Source organism: Magnolia sinica, chromosome 9, assembly GCF_029962835.1.
Source record: "Magnolia sinica isolate HGM2019 chromosome 9, MsV1, whole genome shotgun sequence".
NCBI classification, from domain to species: domain Eukaryota; kingdom Viridiplantae; phylum Streptophyta; class Magnoliopsida; order Magnoliales; family Magnoliaceae; genus Magnolia; species Magnolia sinica.
In genome coordinates, this window is record NC_080581.1 from 67887880 (window position 1) to 67904993 (window position 17114).

At 40.1% G+C, this 17114-nt stretch overlaps 1 protein-coding gene across 1 annotated transcript; it reads left to right on the forward strand.

Annotated features, from left to right (window-relative positions):
* Positions 1-4998: 4998 nt before the first annotated feature.
* Positions 4999-13752, forward strand: LOC131255587 (enolase 1, chloroplastic-like). Its single transcript, XM_058256336.1, has 7 exons — positions 4999-5572; positions 10997-11304; positions 11478-11632; positions 11715-12032; positions 12571-12717; positions 12826-12876; positions 13434-13752. Exons 1-7 carry the CDS (start codon positions 5139-5141, stop codon positions 13497-13499), a joined length of 1479 nt encoding a protein of 492 aa, XP_058112319.1. The 5' UTR covers positions 4999-5138; the 3' UTR covers positions 13500-13752.
* The last annotated feature ends 3362 nt before the right edge of the window (positions 13753-17114 follow it).

Genomic DNA, 17114 nt, shown 5'->3' on the forward strand with positions numbered 1-17114 from the left:
TTTGAAATGGATTGAATGGTATTAGGGTGGATGGCATGGATTTCTAGGTAATGATGGTGTTGTCAGTGGATTGTCTTGAGATCCTTAGGATTGCTATATCCCTGGATTGCTATATCCAGTCTGTTTGGCACGCCCGGCCAATCCGGGGATTAAACCTTCCCATCCCTTCCAATCCCTCAAACCAAACACGTCTCAGGCAAATTTGACTGGATTAAGGTGAATTGGATGGGATTTAAAGTTAATGATGGTGTTACCAGTGGATTGTCTTGAGACCCATGGGTTTGGGATAAGCTCACCGACTCTGTTTGGCACGCCCGGCCAATCTCAGGATTTAACTTCCAATCCCTTCCAATACCATTCAATCCCTTCCAATCAGTCCGGCCAAACGGGCCCCTAGAGAACGCAGTGACGTTTTAGAATTTAATCCGCGTCCTTGCTCGTCCCCGGACGCGGATTGCGTCCTACCGCCGTCCGGGCAGGGCTCTCTGGGGCCACCATGATGTAAGTTTTTTTTAATCCAGGCCGTTACTCTTTTCTCTCAGATCATTTTAAGGTATGAGACAAAATAAAATAGGTTTACAGTTCCAGTGGACCACACTAAAGGAAGCTGCAGTGATAATGACACTCACCGTTGAAACCTTTTTAATGGCTGCTGTCATGTTTTTTACCATCCAACCTATTCCTAAGGTCATGTAGACGTGGATGAAGCGAAACATAAATATCAGCTTGATCCAAAACTTCTCCAGCTCCTGACAAGTTTTTAACGGTGAACGTTCAATCCCTAATTTGTGGTCCATTTATGCCTTGTGCCTGCTCTTTTTTTTTTTTTTTTTTTTTTTTAAATTTTTTTTTTTATCATAGCTTAAATTGATCTGAGGGAAAAGCTGTGTGGATAAAATTCTTACATCACGGTGGGCCCCAATTCGTCCGGGCGGGGGTAGGACGCAATCCGCGTCTGCTCGTCCCCAACTTGAAACTCGAGAACGCATCCGTCGTATTTTAGATGGAGTAGCACCCCTGCTGGGCGATCTACATTCTCAACGCAGCGAGCAGATGCACACATATCATACGCCATTTCATAATTAAACTGACAAAATTGCCGGACCCACTGCCGTTGACCTAAAGTCACAAAATCAGATTCGTTGAACCATCCTAGCCGTTGATTTGTACATACCTATTCGTTGAAATATCACCATTGGATATTTTTCATTTCTATCCATTCATTAAATGTCCACCAACTAATTCTTGCTTGATCATAGGCTCATAATTTCGACGGTTGAGTTTAAAATACTTGTACGGCACATCACATGCACTTTGCATAAAGCCACGGTATCCGAACTCATACATATACCTCAATGCAAGCCGTTCAAATCACGGGGACCACTGTAATGACACTCAACTAATGATCCGGTCATTTCGTGATGATAGCGTGGACAGCTAAATAGCCAACGGTCAAAATTCAACCAATAAGTTTATATCAACCAGATGATAGAATTGTTCACTTAAATTTGCTTTTGCCGTTTATCAATAGTGGGTCCTGCGATTTGGACGGTTTGGATATCTTTACACTTGTACAGTAGCTGTGTGCAACTAACTACTTTGTTGGGCTAACCCCAACCGCCCAACTACAATCAGGTGTGTGGAATTATAGTGCAGCCGGATGCACTGTGGATACAGGCGACTGCCATTACCGTACACCTGATTTGTACTTCAAATCTGTACCACACAAATGGTGGGGCCCGCTGGAGACTGTTCTGAACTTAAAGTCCCGTTGATTTTTATAGAATCAATGAGCATTTACATGGATCCACTATTTGGGAAGCGGATTGGCTGGTGTACCACACACCAGCTATATATCAGCAAGTTCGGTGGGTCCGACCATGAGGTATGTGTTATATCCAAACCGTCCATACATTTGGCGAGATCTTCTTAAGTCTTGAGCCTTAAAATAAGACATATCTAATGATCAAGTGGACCACATTGAAAAAAGCGGTGGGGGATTGAACATCTACCATTGAAATCCTTTTGGGAGTCATAGAAGTTTTGGATCAATATGAAATTTTTTTTATTCTTCATACATGTATTTTTGACCTTATTAACAGATTGGATGGAGAATAAATGCTTATGGTGGGCCCTACAAATTTTTTAATGATGAAAATCATTAACCTTGCTACTATTTTTGGTGTAGTCCATTTAAGCTTTGGATATGATTTATTTTTTGTATGATACTCTAAAATGATCTTGAAAAATGGATGAAGGTGTGGATATAATAAATACATCATTGTGGGTTCCATGTAACTTTGATCTCCTTTGAACTGTTCGTGCAATTCAGAGTTGAGGAGCGTTGGCACTCATCTTCGCACGACGTGTATCTACACCATCTATAGGGTTGTACACGAATCGGGCTAGCCTGATTAACTCGCTTGACTCGGCCCGACTCGAAACTGAGTTGGGGTCTAGACAAGTCATTTTCTTTGGCCCAAAATTGAGTTTGGGCCGAGTTCGGATAGGTTCCAGTTCGGCCCAAAACTTAACTCGACCTAGCCTGACTCGGCCTATATATATATATATATATATATATATATATATTCCTAAATTCTTACCCAGTTAATCCTAACCATTTATAGCAATCCAGGCCGCCCAAATCGTGGGTCCCTTTGTAGATGGACCAAAGTCCCAAAAATCTATGACAAAAGTCCTTCTAAAAAATCAAGGCCGTTCAAGTTACCTGCCAAAGCCCTTCCCAAGGAATGGATAGAGCAGAGTCAAAAAATAAAGGTAGTTCAAATCATGGGTCCAAAACTAGCCCGAACTCACCTGATTGCTGATCGGGTCGGGTTCGAGCTGAACAAGTTGGCTCGGTGATCGAACTGAGCCAGGTTCGGGCTGGTTTGGCTGGTGACCGAGCCGGGTTAAGTTGAGCCCAATTCGATTCGGTTCAGCCCGATGTACACCCCTAACCATCTATATAACTGGTATGTGGTACATCAGCCAATCCGCTTCCCACTATTTTGGTGGAAACGGATTGGCTACTCCCTTGTCTCTAGCCACAGGGCTGGTGGTTGGTGCTCTGTGCGCCCCACCAAGATGTATGTGTTTTATACATTCTGTTCATCCATTTTTACAGATCATTTGAGGGATTTGTACAAAAATTTAAAGAGATATAAATCTCAGGTGGACCACACCACATGAAAACAATAGTTATTGGATATCCATCATTAACATGCTCCTAAGGCCTACCGTACTGTTTATTTGACATCCTATCTATTGATTAGGTCATACACGGCCAGGAGAAGGGAAAAAACAAAAAACAGCTTGATCCAAAACTTTTATAGCCCCCGTAATGTTTTTAATCGTCGACACTCATTTAACACTGTTTCCTACAATGTGGTCTACTTGAGATTGGTATATACCTTATTTTTGGTCTCACACCGTAAAATGATCTGTAAAAATATATGGATAGCATAGATGAAACAAATACATCATGGTGGGGCCCACATAGCACCGACCACCAACCATTGGTTGGTGCCAGCGGGAGTAGCCAATCCGTTTCCTATTTTGGTGGCTATTATTCGATGTACATGCCACGTGTACGGGTAAGGGAGGCCACGAGGATCTAGCTACTGCTCGTTCAGCTACAACTGAAAACCCAAAAAACTAACAAAGCAGGCCAACGGCCACTCACTCGTGGCATCGGGCGCGCGCACCCTCGTGGCATAGATCTGAGTCGTTCATCAAATTGTGTATACTTCAACTCAGATATGAGATTGTGTCTTCTCATCAGTTCTGCCACATTCTTATGAAAATACAAGGAGTTTATCGAACGATCCACATCAGTGCTCAGACATGGCCCATTTCACAAGAAGATCAGTTTAATTTTCGTGTCGCCGCACGTACAATAACGAGAAGGATGATAAACGGCCAAATCTTAAACACTTGTATCGATACAGTGCGTTTTCTCACGGTTAGGACTCTAACTTACACGCGCGAGCATCATTCCTATTTCCCGGCGATATAAAAACATGCTCGTGCCTCCTTTATGGAGCCCAACGTGATACCAAGGTGGGAGGATCCATGAGTACGGAGCCCACCGTGATGTATGTTACTTACATCCATACCGTCCATTCGTTTTTGAAATATCATTTTAGGACAGTGTCCCAAAAATGATGCAGATCCAAATCTGAGGTGGTCCAAACCACAGGAAACAGTGGCGATTGACAGTTATATACTGATCATAAACCACAAAAGTTTGGATCAAGTTGATATTTTATGATCTATTCATACAGGTCTTTTTAATCATATCAACGGGTTGGATGAAAAATAAACATTCTGGTAGCCCTCATAGTTTTTAATGGTGATTATTTAATCACCACGGTTTCCTGTGGTGTGAATTACCTAAGACTTTTATCTGCCTAAATTTTGGAATTTTGAACTAAAATCATCTTTCAAAACGTATGGACGGAATGGATGTAAGGAAAATACATCAAGGTTGGGTCCACAGTCAGGAATCCACCCGCTTAGGTGGATCCGGGAATCTACCGAAGCGGCTCGCTTCACACCTACCCACTTCTCCCAGCTCCTACGATGGTTCACCACCATTTTCAGTTTACCACCATTTTGAAAATGGTGATGACTGGACGTCCTCACGTGTGCCACTTACATGCGATCCTGACCATCCAAAATGTGGGGAATACTGTTTTTGAATGACTCTTTAAAATCACCAAGGAAAAAGGGGTTTTAACGGTCCAAGTAAATCAATGTTTATGAGTATAATAGTAAATTTATCAAAATTAAAAAAATTAGAATATTGTAATTTTATTTTTAATATAAGCACTTTTATCTATGATTTAAATAATTTTAACGGTATGGATCGCATTAAAACCATGCCGTGTCTACATTTAGTGAGTTACTACCATTTTTCAAATGGTGATGAACTATCACAGGAGTCTACGCCGATCCTCTCCTCTCCTCTCACTTGAACGACGGATGCTTGTCTCCCCTGTATTTCCAAAAATTCCAACAGCTACCCCTCTTCTCCCCTCTGCTTTTATCGCCCCTCGACGGACTTCCCAAAATACCCCTCCCTTGTATAAAAACCCCCTCCAACTCCCTACAGCTCTCCATCTTCTCTCCACGAAATGGCTCTAACTCCTCCATCTCTCTCCTCTTCAAGCTCATCTCTCCTCCAAAAACCCTTCCTTTCTTCCAAAATCCCATCCCTGTCCTCTGCCACCTCATCAGCACTCCCTTCCCTCAAATCTCGCCATCTGACTGTCCGTTGCTCGACCGCCGTCGCCCCGTCGGCAACGACCACGGCCGTGAAGGCGCACGCGGTGAAATCCGTGAAGGCGAGGCAGATCATCGACAGCAGGGGGAATCCGACGGTCGAGGTCGATCTCGTGACTGACGATCTCTACCGATCGGCGGTCCCCAGTGGGGCGTCGACCGGGATCTATGAGGCCTTGGAGCTGAGGGATGGCGACAAGAGCGTCTACGGTGGGAAAGGCGTCCTCAACGCTGTGAAGAACATCAACGAGCTCTTGGCGCCGAGGCTGATTGGTGTTGATGTCAGGTAAACTTCGAGATCTCGATGGGATGTGTGGCCCACCATCGAGTGCCTGTAGATGAAAACTGAACTGATTGGAGGCTTCGTTCTAAAAATAATCACTGAAAAACAAAACATCAATTGGCAGATCATATTCAATGGTCAGTAATTCTGTGATCGGACGGTTGGGATTGTCAGATCAGTTTAATTTCTGAGCTTTACAACTTCACAGAATGCACAACTATCATATAGTCACATCTGACCACAAATGGAAGATCTGGACCATCAATGTGGTCCCGCCCCTCCCTGCAGGGGCTGTTCTTCCAAAATAACACTGATACTACCTTTCTAACCATCTGATTGATTCCCTGCAACATGAATGGTTCAGATCATTTATAATGAAAGGTCCTACAATTGATCTGGATTGTCCATTTGGTGGGCGCCTACTCTGCGTAACTCCAGTACATGTGACGTACGCCACGTTAATATGGGTTCATATGGCTTGTACCAGCTGTGGTTTGCACTCAGATGATTTTGTGATTTATAGGTATTTTTGTATGTTGGGATCATTTGCTGTTTTACTAGTCAAATAAAAGTTATGATGTTTTACAGAGTAGGCAGCTGTAGTAGATGCATTTTAGAGATGAAATCTCGAATTATAAGGGGTCACCCATGGTGATTATTAGAGATCTTTTGAACTCTCATCTCATGTTGATCCATCGGATTTCTAATTCAATGATAGGAAGCCTGATTTTTCGTACTAGCTCTGGTTTGCACTCAAAGATGATTTTTTGATTTATAGGTATTTTTGTATGTTGGGATCATTTGCTGTTTTCCTAGTCAAAGAAAAGTTATGATGTTTTACAGAGCAGGGAGCTGTAGTAGATGCATTTTAGAGATAAAAACTCGAATTATAAGGGGTCACACATGGTGATTATTTGAGATCTTTCAAACTCTTTATCTCATGTTGATCCATCAGATTTCTAATTCAATAATAGGACTGCTGAAACTTTAAGCCTGATTGCCACTACTAAACGAGTAAGATCACAGCCTAAGCACATTTCTAGCCACAAGTATTTCCTGCATTTTTTAAGACAAGGTTTTGGCCATGATTTTGAATCTCAGATGAGAAAAAGCCCTAGCCACTGAGTGTGACATGGCAAAGTGCTGGCTGGAGCAAATGAAGGGCTGAGCAGTTTATTTATTTATTTATTTTTTCCTTATAGTTGAAGTCGACCCAACTTCAATCCAAGTCGGAATCGATCAAATCACTTACTATATTGTGTCTCGTATCTGTTACGATACGGCCGTATCGGCCGATACATAACAGTAACGGCCGACACCGTTACGTGATACGGGGTCGAAACGGCCGTTACGGAATTCTGTGACCGTAACGGCCGTTACGGGGCCATAACGGCTGTTACGGGCCTTCAAAAAAAAAAAAAAAAAACCTTACCTTTTTTCCTTTCTTTTCTTCTTCTCTTTCTTCTTCTTCTTCTTCTTCTTCTCGGGCAGCTGCGGCTGCCTTCTTCTTCTTCTCCTCTCTCTCTCTCTCTCTCTCTCTCTCTCTTCTTTCCCTCTTTCCCTCTCTTTTCTTTTCTCTCTTCTTTCCCTCTTTTTCCTTTTCGGTTTCCCTCTCTCCCTTTTTTTTTTTTTTAAATTTTTATTTTTTATTTGCAAGTGTACCACACACCAGCTAGCTGCTGTAGGTACGTGTCACGCTAAGACGAGCGCTGACACTCCTCGAGCTCCGAGTTGTACGAACGGTTCAAAGGAGATCAAAGTTACATGGGCTCCATAGTGATGTATTTATTATATCTACACCGTTCATCTATTTTCAGAGATCATTTTAGAGCACTACCAAAAAAATGAATTATATCCAAAGATCATCTGGACCACACCAAAAATAGCAGCGGAGATAATGATTTTCACCGTTAAACAATTCGTAGGGCCCACCGTAACGTTTATTTTCCATCCAATCTGTTCATAAGGTCAAAAAGACCTGAATGAAGAGGAAAAACAAATTTCATATTGATCCAAAACTTCTGTGATCCCAAGAAGGGTTTCAATGGTAGACGTTCAATCCCCCACTGCCTTTTGCAGTGTGGTCTACTTGATAATTAGATCTGTATTATTGTTCGTGTCAAGCCTTAAGACGAGCTCGTCAAATGAATGGACGGTTTAGATATAACACATACCTCATGATCAGACCCGAGTGGGCCCCACCATGATGTATATATTTTATCCATGTCGTCCATCCATTTTGCCACGTCATTTTAGGTCAGGATCCAAAAAATTACTAATATCCAAATCTCAGGTGGACCACACCATAGGAAACAGTGGTTATAGAATGCTCACCATTAAAAATTTCTTAAGGTCCACTGTAATGTTTATTTTCAATCTAACCTATTAATTGGGTCACACTGACGTGGATGAAGGGAAAACACACATGTCAGCTTGATCTAAAACTTTTGTAGCCCCCAATAAATTTTTAACGGTGAACGTTTAATTATTGTTGTTTCTTATGGTGCAGTCCACCTGAGTTTTGGATGTGCCTCATTTTTGGGCTCATGCCCTAAAATTATTTGACAAAATGGATGGATGGTGTAGATATAACACATTCATCACGGGTGGGGCCCAAAAAACTTTGACACGTGTGCTACACTTCACAATTCGAGTCCTGCCTAATTCGGGCCCTTAAAAAATTGTACACGAGACATATTAACTTAAAATTTACCAGTTAAATTATGGACTGCAATTGTTAACTTACAATGCCAAAATCAAATTGTTTGAATAGTTTTAATTGTTAATTTGTGGACTTTTATTTTTTAAAATAGGGCCTTTTGATTTTTTTTTCATGATTCACTATCCAATAAATGTCCACCAATTCATAAGTGGGATAATGGCAATAAATTGCATGAATTTGAGGCTGATTTGGAGCATAGATTGGTCCTCCAAGTCAGCCCCAAATTGGCAACGCCATCTACCTGAATTTAATTTCATTTTTTTAAAGAACTATTGAGAGAAATGATATCAAGTTGTTAAGTATATAAATTAAATATTTAGAAAATTAAATATATAAATTTTGTAGTCAAATTCAGGTTACCTGGTTCAAAAATTAATCAGACAGTCCGATACAACTTCTCACCAAAGAGTGGACCGTTACACCACCATAAACATGTTCCAATTTATAAATGAATGCATATTTGGAATGTGTAGAATATTCCGGATTTAATCCATATTTTTTCATATTTTTTTGGCAAAAAAATAAAATAAAATTGTGCCGTTACGGGCCATTACGCCCCCGTATCGCCATTACACCCCCGTATTCGTATCGGTGTCGGAGGGCACCGTTATGCCAACCGATACCGATACAGGATACCTCGACAGCTTTAAAATATAGAAAAGAAAAATGGTTGCATATGGTCATGCCTTTTTTGCCAATGATAATGTTGAGGACATCTGAGTAGTGTAAAAGGTTGGCCGCACCAAGAAGATCACCTAGGGTGAAAATCATTCTGATCCACTTATTAGTTTGGCCACACTTGTATGCTGAGTTAGACCATCTACTGATCATTGCTCTTGATGGTGTGGCCCACCTTGAGTGGACGAGCATGATCTTTGCCCCATGTGATCTTCATGATGTAGCCCACCTATTGCGTGTCTTGGATACTAAGTGACACTAGACTGGCAAAGACTGGGCTGTATGTGAAATTTCATACATGACATCCGGTTGTGATAATTTCTTTATCGAAAAAGCACTAAATTGTCTTATTATTTATTCCATGTATGCAATCTGGTAAGTATGACAAAGTATGTATTTTTTTTCTTTTCTTTATTTATTATTTATTATTTATTTACTAAGGGCCCTGTCTGGAAGCAAGTGAATTTTTGTTTTGTCAAGTTCTCCGGGCCAAGCTATTTGTGACTAAGCTGATTGGGCTTGCTGACCTAGACTAACTTGGATTGCTGCTGTTTGTCAAGAACCTGGATAAGGTAGGATTATCCATTGCACATGGCACATGTGTGGTGCTTGACAATGTATGTTTGAACATGACACATGCTGAGTACTTGAAGATGAATAGTGGTACATGCATGGTGCTTGAAAATATAAAGTGGCATATGTGTGAAAGTTGATGATGAATGCTAGCATATTCGAAACACATAGTGCATGTACAAGTTGATACATGCATTGCATGTGGCACATGAAGGGTTTGAAGGTTAGATGTGGAAAATTTGTAGTGCTTAAAGATGAAAGGTGGCACTACCACACTTGTGGTTCATTGGCATGTGTATCACAATTAACTCTGGCATGTGCCATAATAGGGATAACCAGGTCCCAAGCATTTGTAGGAACATGGGAAATCTCTCCAACAAGGCATAGATTAGGCTGTCTTAACTTTTCTTTGTTTCTGCGATGCCTAACATGCAACAAATGCATGGATAAGGTCTTGACCCGGACAAGCCTGATTAGTATTGAACTTTTGTTGCTACCAAATATATCCTAAGCATACATTTTACGAATATAGATATTGCGGTAAATCGCATTATTATGCTTCAATTCCGAGGTGTAATTGTTATTTATATATGCCCTTTTAGTATGCAATAAACCTAATGAAATACTCATTACTAAAACACAATTTGTGTGCAATAGAAATTTGGAATACTTGTTGAGATAGTAGATTTTTGAAATACTTGTTAGCTTATTCGATGAATGTTCTCTTCAAGGCAAGGTCACAATGAATCCCTTAAAAAAAAAAGGCAAGGTCACAATGATTCGTGAGTCAAACTCTGACTCAGTCATTTATTAAATCTTGAGTTGAGTATGGTCTTTGAACCTTGCTTTGGGCAATGCCTCAGATGAAGGGAAATTAGAGAAGCATTAAATCTTTGTAGTGAGTCAGTGACTGTCGAGGAGATAGTGTGCCGTGAGAAAAACATTGTGTGAGCATTGCCATGAAATGGGTGACTTGTTGGATTGGAAGATATGCTGGCAGTAGATTAAATGATCAATAGTAGGAGCTACAGATGTTGTTAGTAGTTAATTGTCTCCATAAAGCATATCCACATAAGCATTTTCAGACAACATCCAGCATGAACCAGCCAAGTAGGCAACTAGCTCACGTTGGAGGATTTTTGGTAGTATCACTATAAGGTGTTATATCATGTGTTTGTGATAGGGTTCCAGAAAGATTCTTTTATTTCCTTGCCAATCACTGCCAATCACTGCACAAAGAATATGATGTCCTGTAAGACAGTAATCCAAATAAAGAACTCAATCTTAACCTTTGGAGACAAGAGCAAGTCTATCCAATTGTGATGATTTATATGTCACTATTACTATCACATTTTGACGTTTGTATGTTTGTTTTGTTGTTCTATGTGATTGATTGCTTCCACTTTCTGTAGAACATGAAGTTCTGACATGTATGTGTTTTCTTTTTTGATCAGGAATCAAGCTGATGTTGATGCCATTATGCTTGAGTTTGATGGAACCCCAAACAAATCAAAACTAGGGGCCAACGCCATTCTTGGAGTATCATTAAGCGTATGTAGGGCCGGTGCAGGAGCGAAGGGAGTACCTCTCTACAAGCACATTCAGGAATTAGCTGGAATGAAGGAGCTTGTGATGCCAGTTCCAGCATTCAATGTGATAAACGGGGGCAGTCATGCGGGCAATAATCTAGCCATGCAAGAGTTTATGATATTGCCAGTTGGTGCTACTTCATTTGCTGAGGCTCTGCGCATGGGTAGTGAAGGTTAGCTCCCTCCCTCCCCCTTAAAGGCTCAAATCTGTTGGCATTATCCACTGCTTCATTCTAAATTGTGCTTGTAGATCTCCGTGCAGATAGACCCAGAATAGCATGATAGTCTTATGTTACTGATGCAGAAAAACTGGAATGACTGTTTTAAATTGTATTTTACGAAACAGTATATCATATCCTAAAGGGTATCATCAAGGCCAAATATGGGCAAGATGCATGGAATGTCGGAGATGAAGGTGGCTTTGCTCCTAATGTTCAGGATAACAGGGAGGGGCTGGTTTTGCTTATTGATGCGATTGAAAAGGCTGGTTATACTGGCAAGGTAGAACACCGACCCCCCCCCCCCTCCCCCCCTGGCTCTCTTTTTTCTCTGCCCAGAAATGATCTCAAAATGGGTTTTGCAGATCAAGATTGGGATGGATGTGGCCGCTTCAGAGTTCTTCACTAAAGATGGCAGATACGATCTGGATTTCAAGAAGCAGCCAAACGATGGGGCTCATGTGCACACAGCTCACAGCCTCGGTGAGCTATACAAAGAGTTTGTCAGAGACTTTCCAATTGTGTCCATTGAAGATCCCTTTGATCAAGATGATTGGAGCTCATGGGCATCACTACAGTCCTCAGTTGATATACAACTAGTGGGAGATGATTTGTTGGTAACAAATCCAAAGCGGATTGCAGAGGCAATTCAGAAGAAGTCTTGTAATGGTTTGTTATTAAAGGTAAGGGTTTCGATATCTATCGTGCTCTTGTAAAACTGCTATCTTTGGAAATTTGAGTATCCATAACTGCTTTTCTCCTTTTTAATATATCAAGTTATTTCAGCAATATATCGTTAAAAAATTATTCTGGAAAGCATAGTTATCATTGAACTGAGTCTTGGGATTTCAATTCTCACCTTTTCAATTTATTGGTTTGGGCCTTTGAGGGCACCATTAGTATGTGCCTGAATCCTGCAAATCTGCACAGGCCTGTGATTATTCTGAAATGGAATTGTGTTGACAATGCATCACAAACCAATAAAAATATCTGTTAGTATGATCTGGGGTTCATTCAATTATATGTCTCTAATGCAAGCATGATCTTAGACACAATCATTACCTGTATGCGTTCTTCCTACAAAATGCATCTTATGTCCTGGTAAAACCTGAACCACATAGCAATGATCATGGTTCAATTTCCATGTCCCATGATTGCATTCAAATACAATCGCTTTAATGTTGAGTTCATTCCAACTCACTGTAGACATCTCTTGTGCAGGTTAACCAGATTGGAACAGTTACAGAATCCATACAAGCAGCTCTTGACTCAAAAGCTGCAGGATGGGGTGTGATGGTGAGCCACCGCAGTGGCGAGACAGAGGATAATTTTATTGCTGATCTATCCGTTGGCCTAGCAAGTGGACAGGTATCATCTCTAGTACTGATTTTATTCGCAGAGATATGTTGCTGGTTGTTTATCTTTGTTGATATTGTGTAATGTTGAACTGGTCACTGTTTGTGAACTGTCCTACAGATCAAAACAGGAGCTCCTTGCCGTAGTGAGCGGCTGGCCAAGTACAATCAGGTAATAATGAGCCACTTGTTTCTGTAAATGTCTGTTGTCTGATTGGTAAAATTCAAAACTATTCTTCTTTATAATACTGGATTTATTTCCAGCACAAAACCATCTCCTCTTGGACAGCTGGATTTTCCAAAATATGACAAATTGGTATTTAAATTAGTATAGCTGGTACTGCCAGATGGTTCTTAGACCGAGCTATCATGGGGTCTATTTTTACCTATCTTAGCTACTTTTACAGCATGACCTGGACTCTGTTGCAAAAGCGTTTTACTTTCCTACATGGCAAGGTTCCTTTGATTCTTCAGTCCTTTGTATCATCTTTACATTCATTACAGTTACCGGGATGTTTATAATATTCAAAACTACTTTCATTGTTTCTAAGAAATCTAGTCTGTGTTTTTCTCACTCCAAAGAAATTATATCTCCATTTCTACAATATATCCCCATAATTGGCCTTTCCTTGAAATGTTGTGTATCTTGCAGATTGTTAGATGCAATTTCCTTGCCCATTAACATAATCCCATAATTCTTATTTTTTTTTTCCCTCAATTTGGTTACAGCTTTTGCGTATCGAAGAGGAGCTTGGGAATGTCCGCTATGCTGGTGAAGCTTTCAGATCCCCGTAGAAAGATTTGAGCAAATTTAATGTTGTTAATGGAAATAAGATTGGATCAAATGTATGTTTAGCAAGAAAGTTAGAATATTTTTGTAGTAGTCAGCTTAGATGCAATTACAAGGGGCATCTGTTGATTTGAGAGTGTCAGCCGTTAGGTTCTGTATTTGCGGAATAATCGATTCTATCGAAAATAGGAAATCTTGTTCATGTATCTCTGCTTAAATGTATCCAAATCCATTCTTGGGCCAAGATGCAATTCTGCCTATTTAACTCTCAATCTTTCCCTGAATTTAATTTGATGGATAAGCAACATCTAACGAGGGATTGAGTTTTAGTTTGCTAGATTATCATGGGTTTGCTTTTCTATAGTGGCAATGCTGTTGACATTCTACCGCCTCATCTCCACCGTACATGTATTGCAACAATCCGAATTACCTATATCTTGTCCTTGGAAACAAAAAACCAAAAGCTAGGTTAATCTGGTTCTGTCAATAATAACTAATATACAAGAAACCATCTGCCGGAGAATATAGAAAATGAAAAAGAAATACTCAACAAAAATCAAATTTTGTGAGGAAAGAAGACACCACAGTATGTGTAGTTCATCATGCTGTGTCACCAATTATCAGCAAAACACCGTGCAATTACATTTCTATAATTAGAGAATATTGCTGTGTTTGGAAGCACAATTGAGTTGGATAAAAAATGGCAAAAACCAATATTTTTTTCCTAGTAATCGAAATGAACAAGTAGCCCCTAAATTGTATTCAGATCCCTTAATCACAAGTTTTGGAACCCAATTATGGGTACTCTTGAAGAAAATTACAAACCGGCCACTTTCACTTCATTAGGTTAATAATTGCAATTTGATTCAATTGTGCAACCAAACACACCACTAAGATTGCCTCTTGAAAATCTGGCATATCTACTAATTTTCCCGTGAGATTTTAGTGTTTTTACACGATCTGTTCCAAGCTGTTCATTCAATGGGTCCCACTATGCGGATTCTCTCAACCTTAGATTGGACTTGTCCACTGATCACTTGCACTATTAACAAAACTGACGAGTGACCAAAAAGGTTTGGCCAAGTTTTTCTAACCCATCATTTTATTTCAAGCATTGTGGCTGGCTTGCTGCATGGGAAGGCTTGATTTTTGGCAGGTGAATCTACACAGTGGAATCCCGACAATGACCCAGTTCTGTTTGCCTCAGGTGAGGGGTGGAATTTAACATCAGTTGTGCAATCACTGATGAGATGGTCGATCCTGCCACTGGAATAACAAACCACAAACAGTTACTCATAGCTCACCACACATTTCCTTGTGCCTGGTTTCAATCTCAAAAGATTCCATGATCGTCTTGGGTAGGTTGACCTCAACACTAATTCTTTCAAATTGTGCTCTGGTCCAGTTCTCCGTAGTTTCATCACTTCTCAGTGGCAGCTGACTTCCATTTTCATTATTCCATCGACATGTTATTGATCCGAATAAAGATAGCTGTGGCAATGATTAGCACATTGGCTGGGAGAAGTCATATTCCCATTTCTGCAACATCTAATACTGTTCTGATCACATCTTCTAGATCTACCATGTATGAAAAATAAAATAGATAGAAATTGTTCTCCATCTCAAGAATTCCATTCGGGGGCTTGTTGAATCTTCCATTAGATGTCTCAAATTGAAGGAGGTATCATAAACATGAATTTCCCCACTAATGCTAGAGCCCATCCTTTATGATTTTCTTCTACAATCCTTTCATCTTGTTGTGACTGGTTGCTTCTTTTTGCATGCAAGTTACAAAAAGATTGTCATTTCTCCATACATTGTTTGAATTCTTGGTCATCACAGTCTTAAAGATACCCTCTACTGAATCCGTGGTGCTCATCGTGTTCCACATGAATGGGAGAACATGGTCGTTGGTGGGTCCATATCAGGATTGTAGCTACCAAAAGGTAATAGAGGTAACAGTACTGTTTTAGCTTGGACTGGATGGTGTGAAGTTGACGCTGGGAACAGGTTCTTTTGTTAGTGTAGGTCAGTTCTTTTATGGCAAAGGAGGGCGGGTTTGAATTTGGGTTTCAGGTTTAGCTGGTGTGGAACCGGAGGATTGACTCAGTATACTCAGCAGGGGAGACTGGGAGAATTTATAACTGGGAATTTAATTATACTAATAATAAACAATTAAAGTATGAACATAAAATATGCAATTTAAACATAGAAGCAGTCCTTGGTTAGGTGGTAAATGCTATCTGTCAGCCTTGTTGAGGTCATGGGTTAGGTGGAATCTGATGGAAAGTAGGGATTGAAAAAACAATCTTTCAATGCATTTCTTTAGATAAAGATTTTATTTTTTCCTCTTCCTGGTTGTAAATTTTTCTCAAAACAGAGTCAGAATAAAACCCATGTTTGAATTGAAACTGAGATACTGATGCAAGCTTTTTCCTTTTGAATCAGATTGATTCATATCTCAAAGAGGCTGACAATAAATTCTTTCAAAATTGACTGTTTGTTCATCTGTTAGAGGTGTTCCCAAAATGTCTGCGATTGAGTAAAACCAATGCATGAATAAAAGTTCCTGTCACACTAGCGTTAGTGGTCTATTGTAGTCGTGCCCTTATTTCTAAAGCCGTGGTGTTTTTAGAAACAAGTTTTAACACTAACAGGTGTGATGGATGTTGTGTGGGCTATTAAAAATTACTTTGAAATTGCATACAATCGGGTATGAGTGTTTCAATTTAAACTAAGTTGTGGGTCTGAGTTTACATGTGCCATGAACTAAAACTAAAACTTATATGTAATTGTCATGTACCACTCAAATTGAAAGGAAAATTTTAAAGAACAATATGCTTATGAGATGAGTGTGGCTGAAATGAGTATGTTAAGATGCATGAGTAACAAGACAAGGATGAAATTAGAAATTAATACATTAGAGGGAACTTAAATGATGTGGTCATGTATAATGGTAACCAAGAACCACGCTGGTCACGAGTGAGTTGGTGCGAGTTGAAGGTCCTAAAAGGGCTAGGTGAAGGTCTAAATGGACTTGCATGAAGGTGGTGAGAAAAGACTTAATGAGCTATGGTTTAATTGAAGATTTGGCCCTTAATATAGTGAGATGGTAAGGTGGGATTCATGTACCTGTAGACACTCCACCTAAGAGCATAGATAATACTCCACCCAAGATCATAGATAATACTTTGGTACGATCGCAGCGAATTCTCAAAATCAACATTTTATTGACCCAAGAGAAGACCACAAATGGAGAAGAAGTGCACCAAAAGGATACCCAAGCCCATTTAAAGCTAATTGATGGTCTAGATTGGCCAAACGTGACCGATGGGAATCCAATTCCCTTGGGCCACGTGGAAATGATCCGGATTGACAATGGGGCCCTATGGTAGTTAAGGTGGCAAATTAAGGATGTTCTTTCTTACGTTGATAGGCTGTTAGTTTTCCAAGAGTCCACAGATCCACGGAGTAGAGTTAGGATCAAGGACACCCAATTAACTCTTTTCATATAAGAGTACTTGGCTTTCCTCTTTTTATCATCACATTTCCACCTGTTCATACTAGCATCGCACACATAGCACATCAACACCACAATCACATGTTTATTTATATTTTTT